Below are 11,368 nucleotides of genomic sequence, written 5' to 3'. Positions count from 1 at the left end.
TTATGCATTATTATTTGTACATTTGCCCAAACGCAGTCAAAATGACTTCCTTGGGCAATCTAGTGTTAAACAGATTCAATTGTTATTGGTACTGTAGTTGTCAGATACGAAAAAAGTCATATACAACTTCCTCCCAATTCCACTCGTTAAAAGGTATTTGATGATGGACGAAATAATTAATTAATTACTCCTGAATTATTCGGGATAGGAGGAAATTGTAATTGTAAAAGGAATACCCACAACTGTGAACCTATTGTTCTTTCTTAAACTGTGCTTATACGTTGAACAAAATTTATTTGTTTCATGTCTCTGTACGAAATTATGAAACAACCCTTCTGTTGTAATTTGTACTCATTCATCGTACAGAACATGAATTGTTAAAATATGCGCACGTCTACATTTGGCACGGAATTGAGAACAAAAAGAGATATTCACTCTCGGGAAAGAGAAACTTACAGGTCGGTGAGCTTGTGCGCGCCCTGGAAGGCGGACGCCTCGATCCGAGATATTTTGTTCCTCCTCAGGTCCAGATGCTGCAACTCTGGCAGCTTCTTGAAGAGGCCGTCCGCTTTGATCTTGTCCAGCTCATTGTTGGCCAACAGTCTGGCCGCGGGGACAGAAGAAAGCCGTGAGACGAGAAAGTTAAGAGGAGTCTGTATCGTCAAAGCGTCTGATACCCGGCGAGCAATTAATCGCGCTACGGGGCGTCGATCCATTAAACGAGTTCGAATAATTTATTTCGAATAATGGCGTCGACGTTCATTGTTCCCGACCCCCGTAGCCTTGCTCCATGGGCCGGCTTTTAATCAGATAATTATCTTGTCGGCCGTTTGAATTAATTTTCTCGCGCGAAAAAGGTAACCGGGGGTCGTCAAGCCTTCTCGATCGACAGATACCCGATATACCGTTTCTTTTCATTCTCGCCATTAAAAACTCCTGACTCTAATTTATTCTTCGAGTGGAGTGTTCCTTGGCGCATTCAAATTTAAAATTATCAATCAAAATCATGAAACTATTTATATTATACTATAACATAATTGTGAATATATTAAACCTCAAAGGACTTATCTTTTTATTCATAATATGATTCATAAAATTGACATAAGATGATTGACGGCCTGTCGAGTGCGATGATGTCTTAGAAGTGATTAGTGAACTGAACGATGTACTCACAGGGTGGACGTGTAGATCGGCAGCTCCTCCGGTATCGATGTTAGCTTCTTGTTAGAACAGTCGACGGTAGCCCCGTTGCAGACGCATGGCTCTGGACACTCTCCAGGCAGGATACACTCGCCGGCCCTCTTCGTCAAGAGCTCCTCGTCGCCTAAAGTACAAACAGCCGGATACAAAATCTACTTCAAACAAATCCCGTCTGATCTGCCTTTCCTACTCGGGACCACAGACAAGTGTCGCTCTCGAATGAGTCAGTGATTAAAGCTAGTTTATAAGAGCTCTAGAAGACGTACGTGTCTATTACAACGTCGTATCCAGAGGCTATTCTGGTTAAAACAATCGTGAAACGATATTATGGTTGTTGCCTCAGTGGTTCTCAGTTTTAACAATCTCATTCTGAAAAGCCTTGTTAGACGCAATTTACAGACTTCCCTATTAGCGTCATTTAATTTTATTTAATACAGTGTGTGAAATAGTAAGTCGAAATGTAACAAGCAATGTAATAGAAATTTCTAATTCTAATGAACGAAAACAAGTCTGGTCATGGTATTACACGCGTGAAACACAACGCTAAATTATTACTGCAGACTTTGACAAACCGAAGGAATATCATGTATCCCTTAACAGCTTTCACTCTCGACAGGATACAGCGTCGAGTTAATGGCTCTCAGGCTTTTATAAAATAATGACTGCAGTAGCGCGTATAGAAGCAAACTACAAAAGTGCGACAGCACGTCACAGAACTATCTTATCTAGTTCGAGAGAGAATTATTTTTAAAAAGAGATGATAGTAGGTCGGTGCGTGAAAGCGTTAATGATCAATTTGTAATAAGTTGACCCGGGTCAATCGTGACGCAGCAGGGGAAATCGTGAAGCTCGCGGGGAGAAAGTGGCCCCGACGACTGCGTCGCGACGAGGACGAGGAAGCCGCGTGTAACCCGTTATTAAACGCGGGACGCAAATTACCGATATAATTACGCGCGTGTATCGCGGCGGACAATTTGTAACGCGGCGTATAATGCGATGATAAATCACTCGTGCGCGCGAGCGCGCGGGCGTTCCAGCGTGTGTACATACTCATACATAAACATATTCACCTCGAAGCACGTGACATTCAACACTCAATTAACGTGCGAGCGAGGGAGACGGAAAGAACGTCGAAGCAACGCGTCGATGCTTAATTTAATGATATCGCTGCTGCTACTACTGTTCATTATCAAAATTTATCGTCCCGGCGTTAACGACGGTAACCCGGTGCGTGCGCGAAATCCTCGCCTTTCGATTCTGACTATTCGATTCAGAAAAATCAATTTCTTTTTATCTCTAATTATTCCCTCGCGTTAAATCATTTTGGAAATATTCTTGGGCAAAGATAAACGACGGGGTGCGGCACGAATACATGGCGCACGTTTCTTCTAAATTTTTAGTAAATAGGTAGCTCATAACGGTGGGCTGGCAGCAGTTTTGTGTAAATTTCGCGGACAGTTCACCGCGTAAAAGTTGCGAAAGTTCGCGTGTATTCTCCGAAAATGCAGTGCAACGATATTGCGCGAGAGGCCACGGCGTACGTGCCGGCGAAGTGTTTATTCTCCGGGTGTCATTCGCTACGGCGAGCCGTTGCACGGAAGCGGCAAACGCGACGGCGAGACGCGGTATTGCGGGAAACGCGATTATATTCCGGCGCTGCTAAGTGCAATTAGGTGCAACATACTGTAGTGCGGTAGATTAAAAGCCGGCGAAGAAAGAAACTGTGCGCGCGAGATGCGTGTCGCCGGCTGTTATTCTTGAACACGCACTCCTTCAAGATTCCTGCGAGCATGGCACGCGCCTTCCTCGAGCACCACTCCCAGTGCCACTTATTTTCAACCCGTCGTCTTTTGATTTTCGAGAACGAGCTTTGACTCCGAGCTTCTCGCGTCGCGGCAGAGCCGATTTACGGAAAAGTCGGAAACGCTTGTTAGCGTTGAGATTTACCGCCAAACAGACTGAGAAACCACTTGAGAACGCTCACGATCATCATTCGTAGCAGAATTGTTTATAAGTGATAGGATATGAGTCTATTGTTTAAATATTAACAGGCGTAATAATTAGTATAGTAATTCAAAGCATAGTAATTGGTATTTTTTTATTCAGGCTATAATTTTATTCAGAAAATTCTGTGAAAAACGTAAAACTGAATTCTAAGTCACTGATTCATTTTGCAATTACTACGTACGTGTAGTTCGACTCTCGGTTACATCCAGAGGATGAAATACGTCGATGTATGGCGTTACCGATTTGTGTCCGTGTTCCAGGGGCGGCTGGCTTAGTAGTGAAATAACAGAGAAATCGGATCGTGCTTACCCTTACATTTGAACTTGTCTTCTCGCATCGAATCGATCTTCCGCTTCAGCGTCCTCTTCGGCGACTCGCACTTCGCCCCGGACGTTTCGATAGGATGCGCTTGAAGGTACGCGTTCAGCCATCGCAGATTGCAGTCGCAGATGAACGGGTTCCTTGCCAAATGTCTGTAGAGAAATCGAACAACGTTCAAATTATATTCTTCAAAACTGCATCTTCTTTAATATATTCTCTTGTCATATTTCATTGTTGTATCAACATTTTTTAACTTTCAACGAACGTCCAGATAGATTCTGATAAATGACGTGTCTATCATTTAATTTCAAACGAAACTTAACATTTATGTCAGGCAGAAATGATACTGATTTTCCAACTGAATGTATTTTACCAGAACACGGATTGATCTCTCCGTGTTGTACTACTGATCAAAAATTTTTGGTCTCGGGTAAATCGCGATAAATCGTAGCGGGGTAATGCGATCAATTCGAGCAGAATCCAGCAAATTGGTCATATTTTCGTGGAACGTATCCGAATCGTTGAAAGAGTGTCAATCAACGAATGGAACGCGAATGTGTGGCGCGGTCGAACATAAACCTGCGAGCGGAGCTGAGACATATGTATACAACGCAATGGAACGAAATGCACGGTGACACGCGTTTGCAATTCGATCCGACGCGCACGAGAGCTCCGCGAATGTTGGAAAGGGATCGGGAGAGTTAAAACCGTGGTAATTTGTATAAATTAACGGTTCAATGCAGGGATACAAACAGCGTTTCAATGCTTCGTAGATTGGCGAAAGTTCCATTGGCCAGGGATCTGATTTTGTTATCGTACAGCGACAACAGCGTTAGGCTGGTCAGATCCGAGAACAGATCGGTGCGTATGCAGGATATCTCGTTCGCGTTCAGCAACCTGAAAACAGTTTATTTTGCTTGGTTCATTTGTGTTTCTTGCTTTTGCTCACCGCAGAATAATATGCAATGAGTAGCGACAAATTAGCTATTCATACGTAAATACGTTTAAGCCGAAATTAAAAATGACGAGGATATAGATACTACAGAGTGTCAATTAGGAAAATCTTTCTCAAAAATATTCATAGAGAAGGAAGTAAGAATTGTTTCAATATTTTAAAGAATGCATTTTCTACTAAACGATAAGCTAAAATACGTGCAAAATTTTTTTGTAGACTTACAGTAATTGTAGATTAGTCAATCCTTGAAACACTCCACTGGGCAGCTCGCCGATCTTGTTCCCGTACAACACTCTATAATCAAACGAATGAGAAAGTCATAAAGAGTCGTTTCATTTTTCGGCGGTCCCGCTATAAATTTCACAATAATACGTACAGCGATTCGAGAGATTTCAAACCGTGGAACGCGTCGGCCGCAATCTTTTTGATTTGATTGTTGCTGAGGTCACTGTTGGCGAGCATCCGGGAAATCAACAAGGACAAAGATTAAAAACCGACGGCGAAGAGGTAAAGAGAATCGGGGCAGAGGAAATATTAAATTAAATTGAATTAATCGGTAACGTCACTCACATTCTGATCAGTTTTCTGTACGGGGAGAAAGCCTTCGGCGGGATTTCCGTGATGATGTTCTGCTCCAAACGTCTGCGAATGATTGACAACAGAGAGGATAAGTTAACAAACTCTTGTATACACACGATTTTTCCGCGTAGAAATTGCCCACGGCTCCCCGAACGTCGAGTTAATTGGTTTTTATAAGCAACAATTTCATAAGTCGGCAAACAGTCTCCGTGAACGTTTGACAGTCGCGGTTTGTTAGCAGAATTTTGGATGCAAATTAAATGCGATTATAAAGCGTCAGGGAATGTTGAATAGCTGAAATAATGCTGGACAAAATGTATCTCTGACCAATTAATTTGATCGCATTCGTTGTATGATAATAATTTAATTTTCCATCCAATTTGAGCTCTGCGTATTTTATTAAATCGTAGCCACGCGTAAATTATTGTATTATGAACATTTTGACAAGTGGACGCGTTTGAAAATTTCTCGTTTTCGAGAACGAATGAACAGTTTCACGAATTTGTGGGAGAATTCTACGGGAAAAATGCGAGAAACGTATTTGAATTTACGAACAGTTCGGTCGTGTCCTCGGGAAGATAGGTGGGCACTTTCGTCAAAGAATTCTCTCGACAGTCGACGATACCGCCGGCGCATTTGCAAGGATGCGGGCATTGCGGTTCCACGCTGCACTCCGAACCCGTGCGCTCGACCGGCCCGGAACACTTGAACTCGTGCATCTGTGTGCAAACAGATACGTGAAACTCCTCGATGACAGAAATAAAGAGATGGAGATCAAAGGAATTCCACTGAAACCATGTCGAGAGAATACGGATACAAATTAAAAGCATTGCGCGTTTCTTGAAGCTTAACACGAAGATAAACTGAAATAAACTATATAAAATAATGACGGATAGTTGAAATGTAAAGAACTTATAAACGTGGATCCTTGATGATGTAACAATGAAATTGAACCTGTATGTCGACGATGTTTCGATCCTTTAAATTGATCGGGGAGGCGCAACGCGTGTTTTGACCAAGCCGTGAAGAAGATCTTAAATAGAGCGAGAGCCAGGACAAATGGCAGTCACAGGACAGCGGGTTGTCCAGCAGCTTCAGTGTTCGCAAATGCGAGAAGCCCAATATTTCTGTTCCCAGTGTGGTCAGTTTGTTGTTGTTCAACAGCCTGTAACATGGGACGACATTATATAGAATTATTTCTATTTCATTTGTAAAATTGCATGTCTTCTATGGATTCTTTACTTACAGTATTTCTAAATCCTTCAACTCTCGTATCGATGCCTCGTCGATGCAAGTTAAAACGTTGTTGTCTAGTTGCCTGATGACAAAATTAATTCAATTTGCTTACACGTCAATTTTAATCTCTTATTATAAATAATTGAAAGAGAAACAGTATTTAATGCATAAGATTTAATTTTATAGGTAGGAAAATTTCTCTTTAGAGTGTCTGACCAATGCAACTTGTTCTACTTCAAACGACGGGCAGTACAGACATTTTCTATTAATTTCAATATTTCATTTATACATATTTCTTATTTATGGGAACTGATTGAATAAGACTTACAAGTATTTTAAAGATGAAACTCCTCTCAGTGTTTTTGGACCGATTGTGGAGATTTGATTATGGCTTAGGTCTCTGTAATAATCCGAAAATAATTGCATATTACAAACTTTTCTAAGCTTCAATAGTCAAATCATAAAAAATATCCTTATTATGGCGTTCATTAAAGGTAATTACAATGAGTCATTCAAAGCAACCAGTAATTAAATCAATTATCGATTTTAATTGAAAATTACACTTTATTCCGTTTTATACAATTAAGCTCATGAACAATTGTAATAAATAACATGCTTAAGAGTAACGAAGATATTAAAATGCGTTTCGATGCAGAAGAATGCCAGTTGAATCGCGCCGGTGCATCGACCTTTATAACGCTTCCCGTTTCACAAAGCAAAAGGTCGATTTCCAATGAATAAGTACACTGGCAACGCGTTCCAGTTTGCAGTTAGTTGGTCTCGAGTTCGCTCTACATGTGATCAATTATTTAACGCGTCGTCGCGACGCTCTGTTCGCGGGTAAACTCTTCGCAGACAACGCTCACGTGTGACCGCGTGCACGTGCACCGATCACGCGGATGGCTGTATACTTCTTTAAGGTTTTACGGGGTCGTTACCGTAGTGTAACGAATCATCATTTTCCATGTCTCTACGTGAAGCGTCCCCGTTTTCATCTTTGCGCTCAAGATGTGCACAAAGATGTTAAGGATGTGTAGGCTATATACTTCACCAATACTAGTATGTTGAATTTGTNTTTAATTATAGGAAATGCGTTTTTCTACGGTACATACACTTTTGGGATTGATATAGCCAATACATCCTGAATTAACGAACCTAACAGGATCACCAGCAATTATCAATATCAATTCTGTAATTCATGCATGATCACGTGTAATTAAACAAAAAAAAGTATGATAAATGAAGTCCATATATACAGAATAATATTCTGTCGCTATTTAATCATATGCATGAATTTTCCCTGGATGCAAATGCGCTCACAATTTGTTACCGACAAAGTAACAAGCGTTGATATCTATTAACTCGGATGTAGGTAGAACTAAATCGGATAACGATTATTACACTCGTCAGCATAATCGTCAAAGTAAATTTAATGGCGGTGTTAACACAGTTATTGGCATTCTTCTAAATACCGTCGTCGGTGCAGCGTGCAAGCCGGGGACTGTTTCCCTAGCGGAGAGAGAAGCGCGATCGAGGGGTACTCTTCATCATATTTATCGTCATAATTTCCGCGGAACGACACGCACCATGAATAATGCATGCGCAACGCATCGTTTTTCGAGCGCAACGCCGCGCTTAACGGTAGAGTCAATCACGATAATGGATCCCTGCGCTAAACCAGAGGTTCGTTTAAATAGATTGCGTTACGTCGTCGTCGTCGTCTCTCGCGTCGCGACTCGCCACGACCCCCTGTCTCCTTTTTCCCGGGACGAGATGCACATGCACGAGTTTAACCAGGCGTTCGCGATGATAGGTTAGAGGTCCCGGTGCCCGGTTCACCGTTGACCATCCATTGGCTCTCGGGTACCCGCGTAGCCTATAATTATGTCCGCCGAGGAGACCGCGGAGCAGGATCTCGGACGAAGGATGAACACGAGAAATAAAAATAGGAAATAGCTGAGCGGGATTCCCGATCGAGCTTTCGTGAAAGGAAGAAGAAAGCGAATAAGAGAGCCAACAACGGTGTTTCGGCCAGGCATAAGGCAAGAACTGACAGATTTAGACCTCCTTGCTCACCGGAGCCAATCCTGAAAGCAATTACCGAATTTCGACCACGTAGACACGTAGCCGACAGGGAGCAAAAGGAACCCGACGGCTTTTAGCGCTGCCAGTTTCATTTGGAACCGCTGTTGCAGCTCGATCATGATAACTTCCTAATTTGAACAAGCAATTTGGTAAGGCCACGAGCGGAATGCTTTCACCATTGATCTCCGCTGATCTCGGCAACAGCGCCGGGATAAAGCGAGTTCTGTGTTTGTCCGATATCTTTTATCCTTTCCTTTTGGGAAATAATAATCTCGTAAAGGCGGTCGCGTTGATGTTGGCAGTTTTGCGCGCCATAAATTTGGTAGAATTTCAATAATTTCCAAACGCGCCGCGCCGAGAGTCCCGGCTGGTGGGTAGATTAAACTCCCACCGGCGTTGCAAGCCAATCCAGAAAGCAATTACTGAATTTCGACGTAGCCGCTCCTTCGGTGGAACTAACAAAAGGACCTTCTGGACCTCGCCACTCTCTCTCTCTCTCTCTCTATCTCCTTCTCTCGTCGCTCAATACCGAATGTTACTGCTACTGTGCTTTGTGCTACTACTGCGATAAGAGTCGGATGAAATGAAACTTGATTGGTGCCGCTTGGGATCACATGAGAAATTGTTTGTAGTACAGTTTGTACAACTTGTAATTTCATTTTATATATTGTCCTAGGCTAGTCTGAGTTTCATAGTGGCCTTAGTTCGCAGTTTGCATCAGTTCCTTTCTGATCTAACTCGATCAAAAAGATTTTAATTATGTAATCAGACCCGTCATCGTTTGAAATGAAAACCTGCTTAACATCTTTCAATGTTTTCGACATATTTAAGAAAATAATAATGAATTGTTTGAAAAACGATGCATAGCTGGCAATAATTTCATATTGAGAACTGGGAACCGTTATTTTCACCGGGAAATAATGAGCTGAAATAATTATAAGAAACGGCGTTATTTATCGTTGCATTCGCAGCAGAATTTCGCGCAAATAATTAAGGAAGTTAGCTATTCACAGTTAATGATAAATTACAGGGTATTTGCATGTAAATAATTGCAAACTAACCGTGATAAATAAGCACGCCGCGCCCCTGTCCTACAAAACTGCTGAGAATTGTATTAAATTCGCCCGCGCTCCAATTTCTCTCTTTCTATTTAATACGTAGCTCGGAACACTATGCAACTTCATCAGTCCTACATGGTCTTTTATCACCTTCTTCAATTACTTCATTTTCTTTATTCCTACTGATTTTTATCATTTTTTATAATTATCGGAATTACGGTGAAACATTTTTCTACTTAATCTTCAACGTTGCATGCATTCAATCATTTGCTTTTAATTTGATTGATACAACGTCAGCTGCAATTTTTCATATTGCAAAATAATCGTATTTCCAATTGTGGTATCTATCTAAAAAATTATATATATATGCAATTTTTCATATTGCAAAATAATCGTATTTCCAATTGAGATATCTATTTAAAAAATTAAGATCTTTTTATCTGAACAGTCTAGACTTTAAAACGGTAGGAGGTTATACATATACAACATATGGCAAGGGAATCGGGTCAATACGTTCCCCATGCGACGAGATAATACGGCGGTCGTAAATCGTCGTGACCGGGAATCGGCAAGAGGTTTTCAGCGTTTCGTTTCTTAAATCAATGCCCGGTTGTCAAAGCTGGGCGACAGTTTTGTCCCGGTTATTATCAGCGTTAAGTGTACAGCGAACAAATGTTATTGCGTCGTAAATACGGACTCGTACATACATAGCGCGTTAGTAGTACGCGAGGTTCGCAGAGGGTATCGCGTTTCAGGCGAGTCGCAATATGCTCGCTGTTCGCCACGACCGAGTGATACTAATCAGCCGAGTGTCCGCGCCCCTTTCCATTGTGTCAAACCATTTATTACTGAGCAAGCTTCATCCTCTCTTACCACCTCTGGAATAGCTTTCTACGTCCTCGCCGATGGGTTAATCACACGTTTCGCGTTACCCAACGTGATGCTCAGACAAGCGTATTACATCTTCAAACACTAGGAATTCGCAGAATTGAACCGGCCTCCTGGATTAATTAATATTTCCTGCTATTTAATTGATGAGTATCCTCGTGGGAGGATTCAACGCGATTCATCAATTCTCAGGCTGGCGAAAATGTGCGAACCATCTAATTGTATTACATTTGATTTATGGAAGGAATTAATCATCAAAGGGAAAAATAGACAGAGGAGACAAGAAAGTCGAAGCAGAGCGCGTTAGAAATTAATTTATTTATATGTACATCAGTTAGAATCCTAAAACTTAAATAGGAGAAGTATTTACGCCCGCCTCGGGAAACAACCCCCATCAATGCATTAGCCCGTTCTCCGGTTTCGTTGCGTGGCATCGACTTTATCCACGGCAGATGAAGGATTATCAAGGCGCCTGGACGGCCGTGAGAATCTCGGCGCGGCAGGCCCCGCAACATAATACGTCCTTTTGTAAGCTGCCTGTTCCCGAGCTTATCATCAGAAACTGTAGGTTACGTGTTCCGAGGGCAGAGTAGAAGGCCTCGAGAACAGCTCTCCTCCCGCGTTGGAACCTTCGAGTTCTCGTCTGGCCACTTCGCGGCATGATAGATGGGCCATCCTACCGCCGTCTCGCTCTTTCACTCCTTTGTTTCGTGTCTTTCGATTTCTCGTCTTCCTTTGCCTTTCTCTCTCTCTCTTTTTCCCTGTCAGCTCTCGAGGAGAGGAACAAGAAGAATTTCTTTTTCTCTCTTTTTATGTATACCTGTGACTTCTACCAACTTTTCGAATCGATCGACGCACGGTTGCAACATCGACACGGAAGCCACGTTCATTCCGACACGATCGCGATAACCGTTCGTTATCTCCTCCTTTTTTCTCTTTCCGCCCTAGACCAGGTGCCGGACTCGAGACGAGCTGATTAAGATTCAGGATCGGTGAGCAAGCCGCGCCAAGGGAAAACCGTGTGGACCTCAGTGTTAAT

At 42.2% G+C, this 11,368-nt stretch overlaps 1 protein-coding gene across 1 annotated transcript in view; it reads right to left on the bottom strand.

Annotated features, from left to right (window-relative positions):
* LOC108624676 (slit guidance ligand) overlaps positions 1-6,724 on the bottom strand; it is a 17,724-nt gene extending 11,000 nt beyond the window's left edge. The window contains exons 1-11 of the mRNA XM_026813258.1: positions 6,627-6,724; positions 6,309-6,380; positions 6,017-6,227; positions 5,618-5,781; positions 5,054-5,125; positions 4,860-4,931; positions 4,706-4,777; positions 4,282-4,425; positions 3,523-3,680; positions 1,174-1,324; positions 457-603 (exon numbers count right to left, since the gene is read on the bottom strand). Of these exons, the coding sequence (XP_026669059.1) occupies positions 457-603; positions 1,174-1,324; positions 3,523-3,680; positions 4,282-4,425; positions 4,706-4,777; positions 4,860-4,931; positions 5,054-5,125; positions 5,618-5,781; positions 6,017-6,227; positions 6,309-6,380; positions 6,627-6,724 (1,361 nt within the window). The remainder of the gene's footprint in view (positions 1-456; positions 604-1,173; positions 1,325-3,522; positions 3,681-4,281; positions 4,426-4,705; positions 4,778-4,859; positions 4,932-5,053; positions 5,126-5,617; positions 5,782-6,016; positions 6,228-6,308; positions 6,381-6,626) is intronic.
* Between the last annotated feature and the right edge of the window lie 4,644 nt (positions 6,725-11,368).

Source organism: Ceratina calcarata, unplaced genomic scaffold (genome assembly GCF_001652005.2).
Source record: "Ceratina calcarata isolate Rehan_Ccalc_2016 unplaced genomic scaffold, ASM165200v1 scaffold117.2, whole genome shotgun sequence".
Lineage (NCBI taxonomy): Eukaryota > Metazoa > Arthropoda > Insecta > Hymenoptera > Apidae > Ceratina > Ceratina calcarata.
The sequence above is the reverse complement of the archived record's forward strand: the minus strand, read 5'-3'. Positions and strand labels throughout refer to the sequence as shown.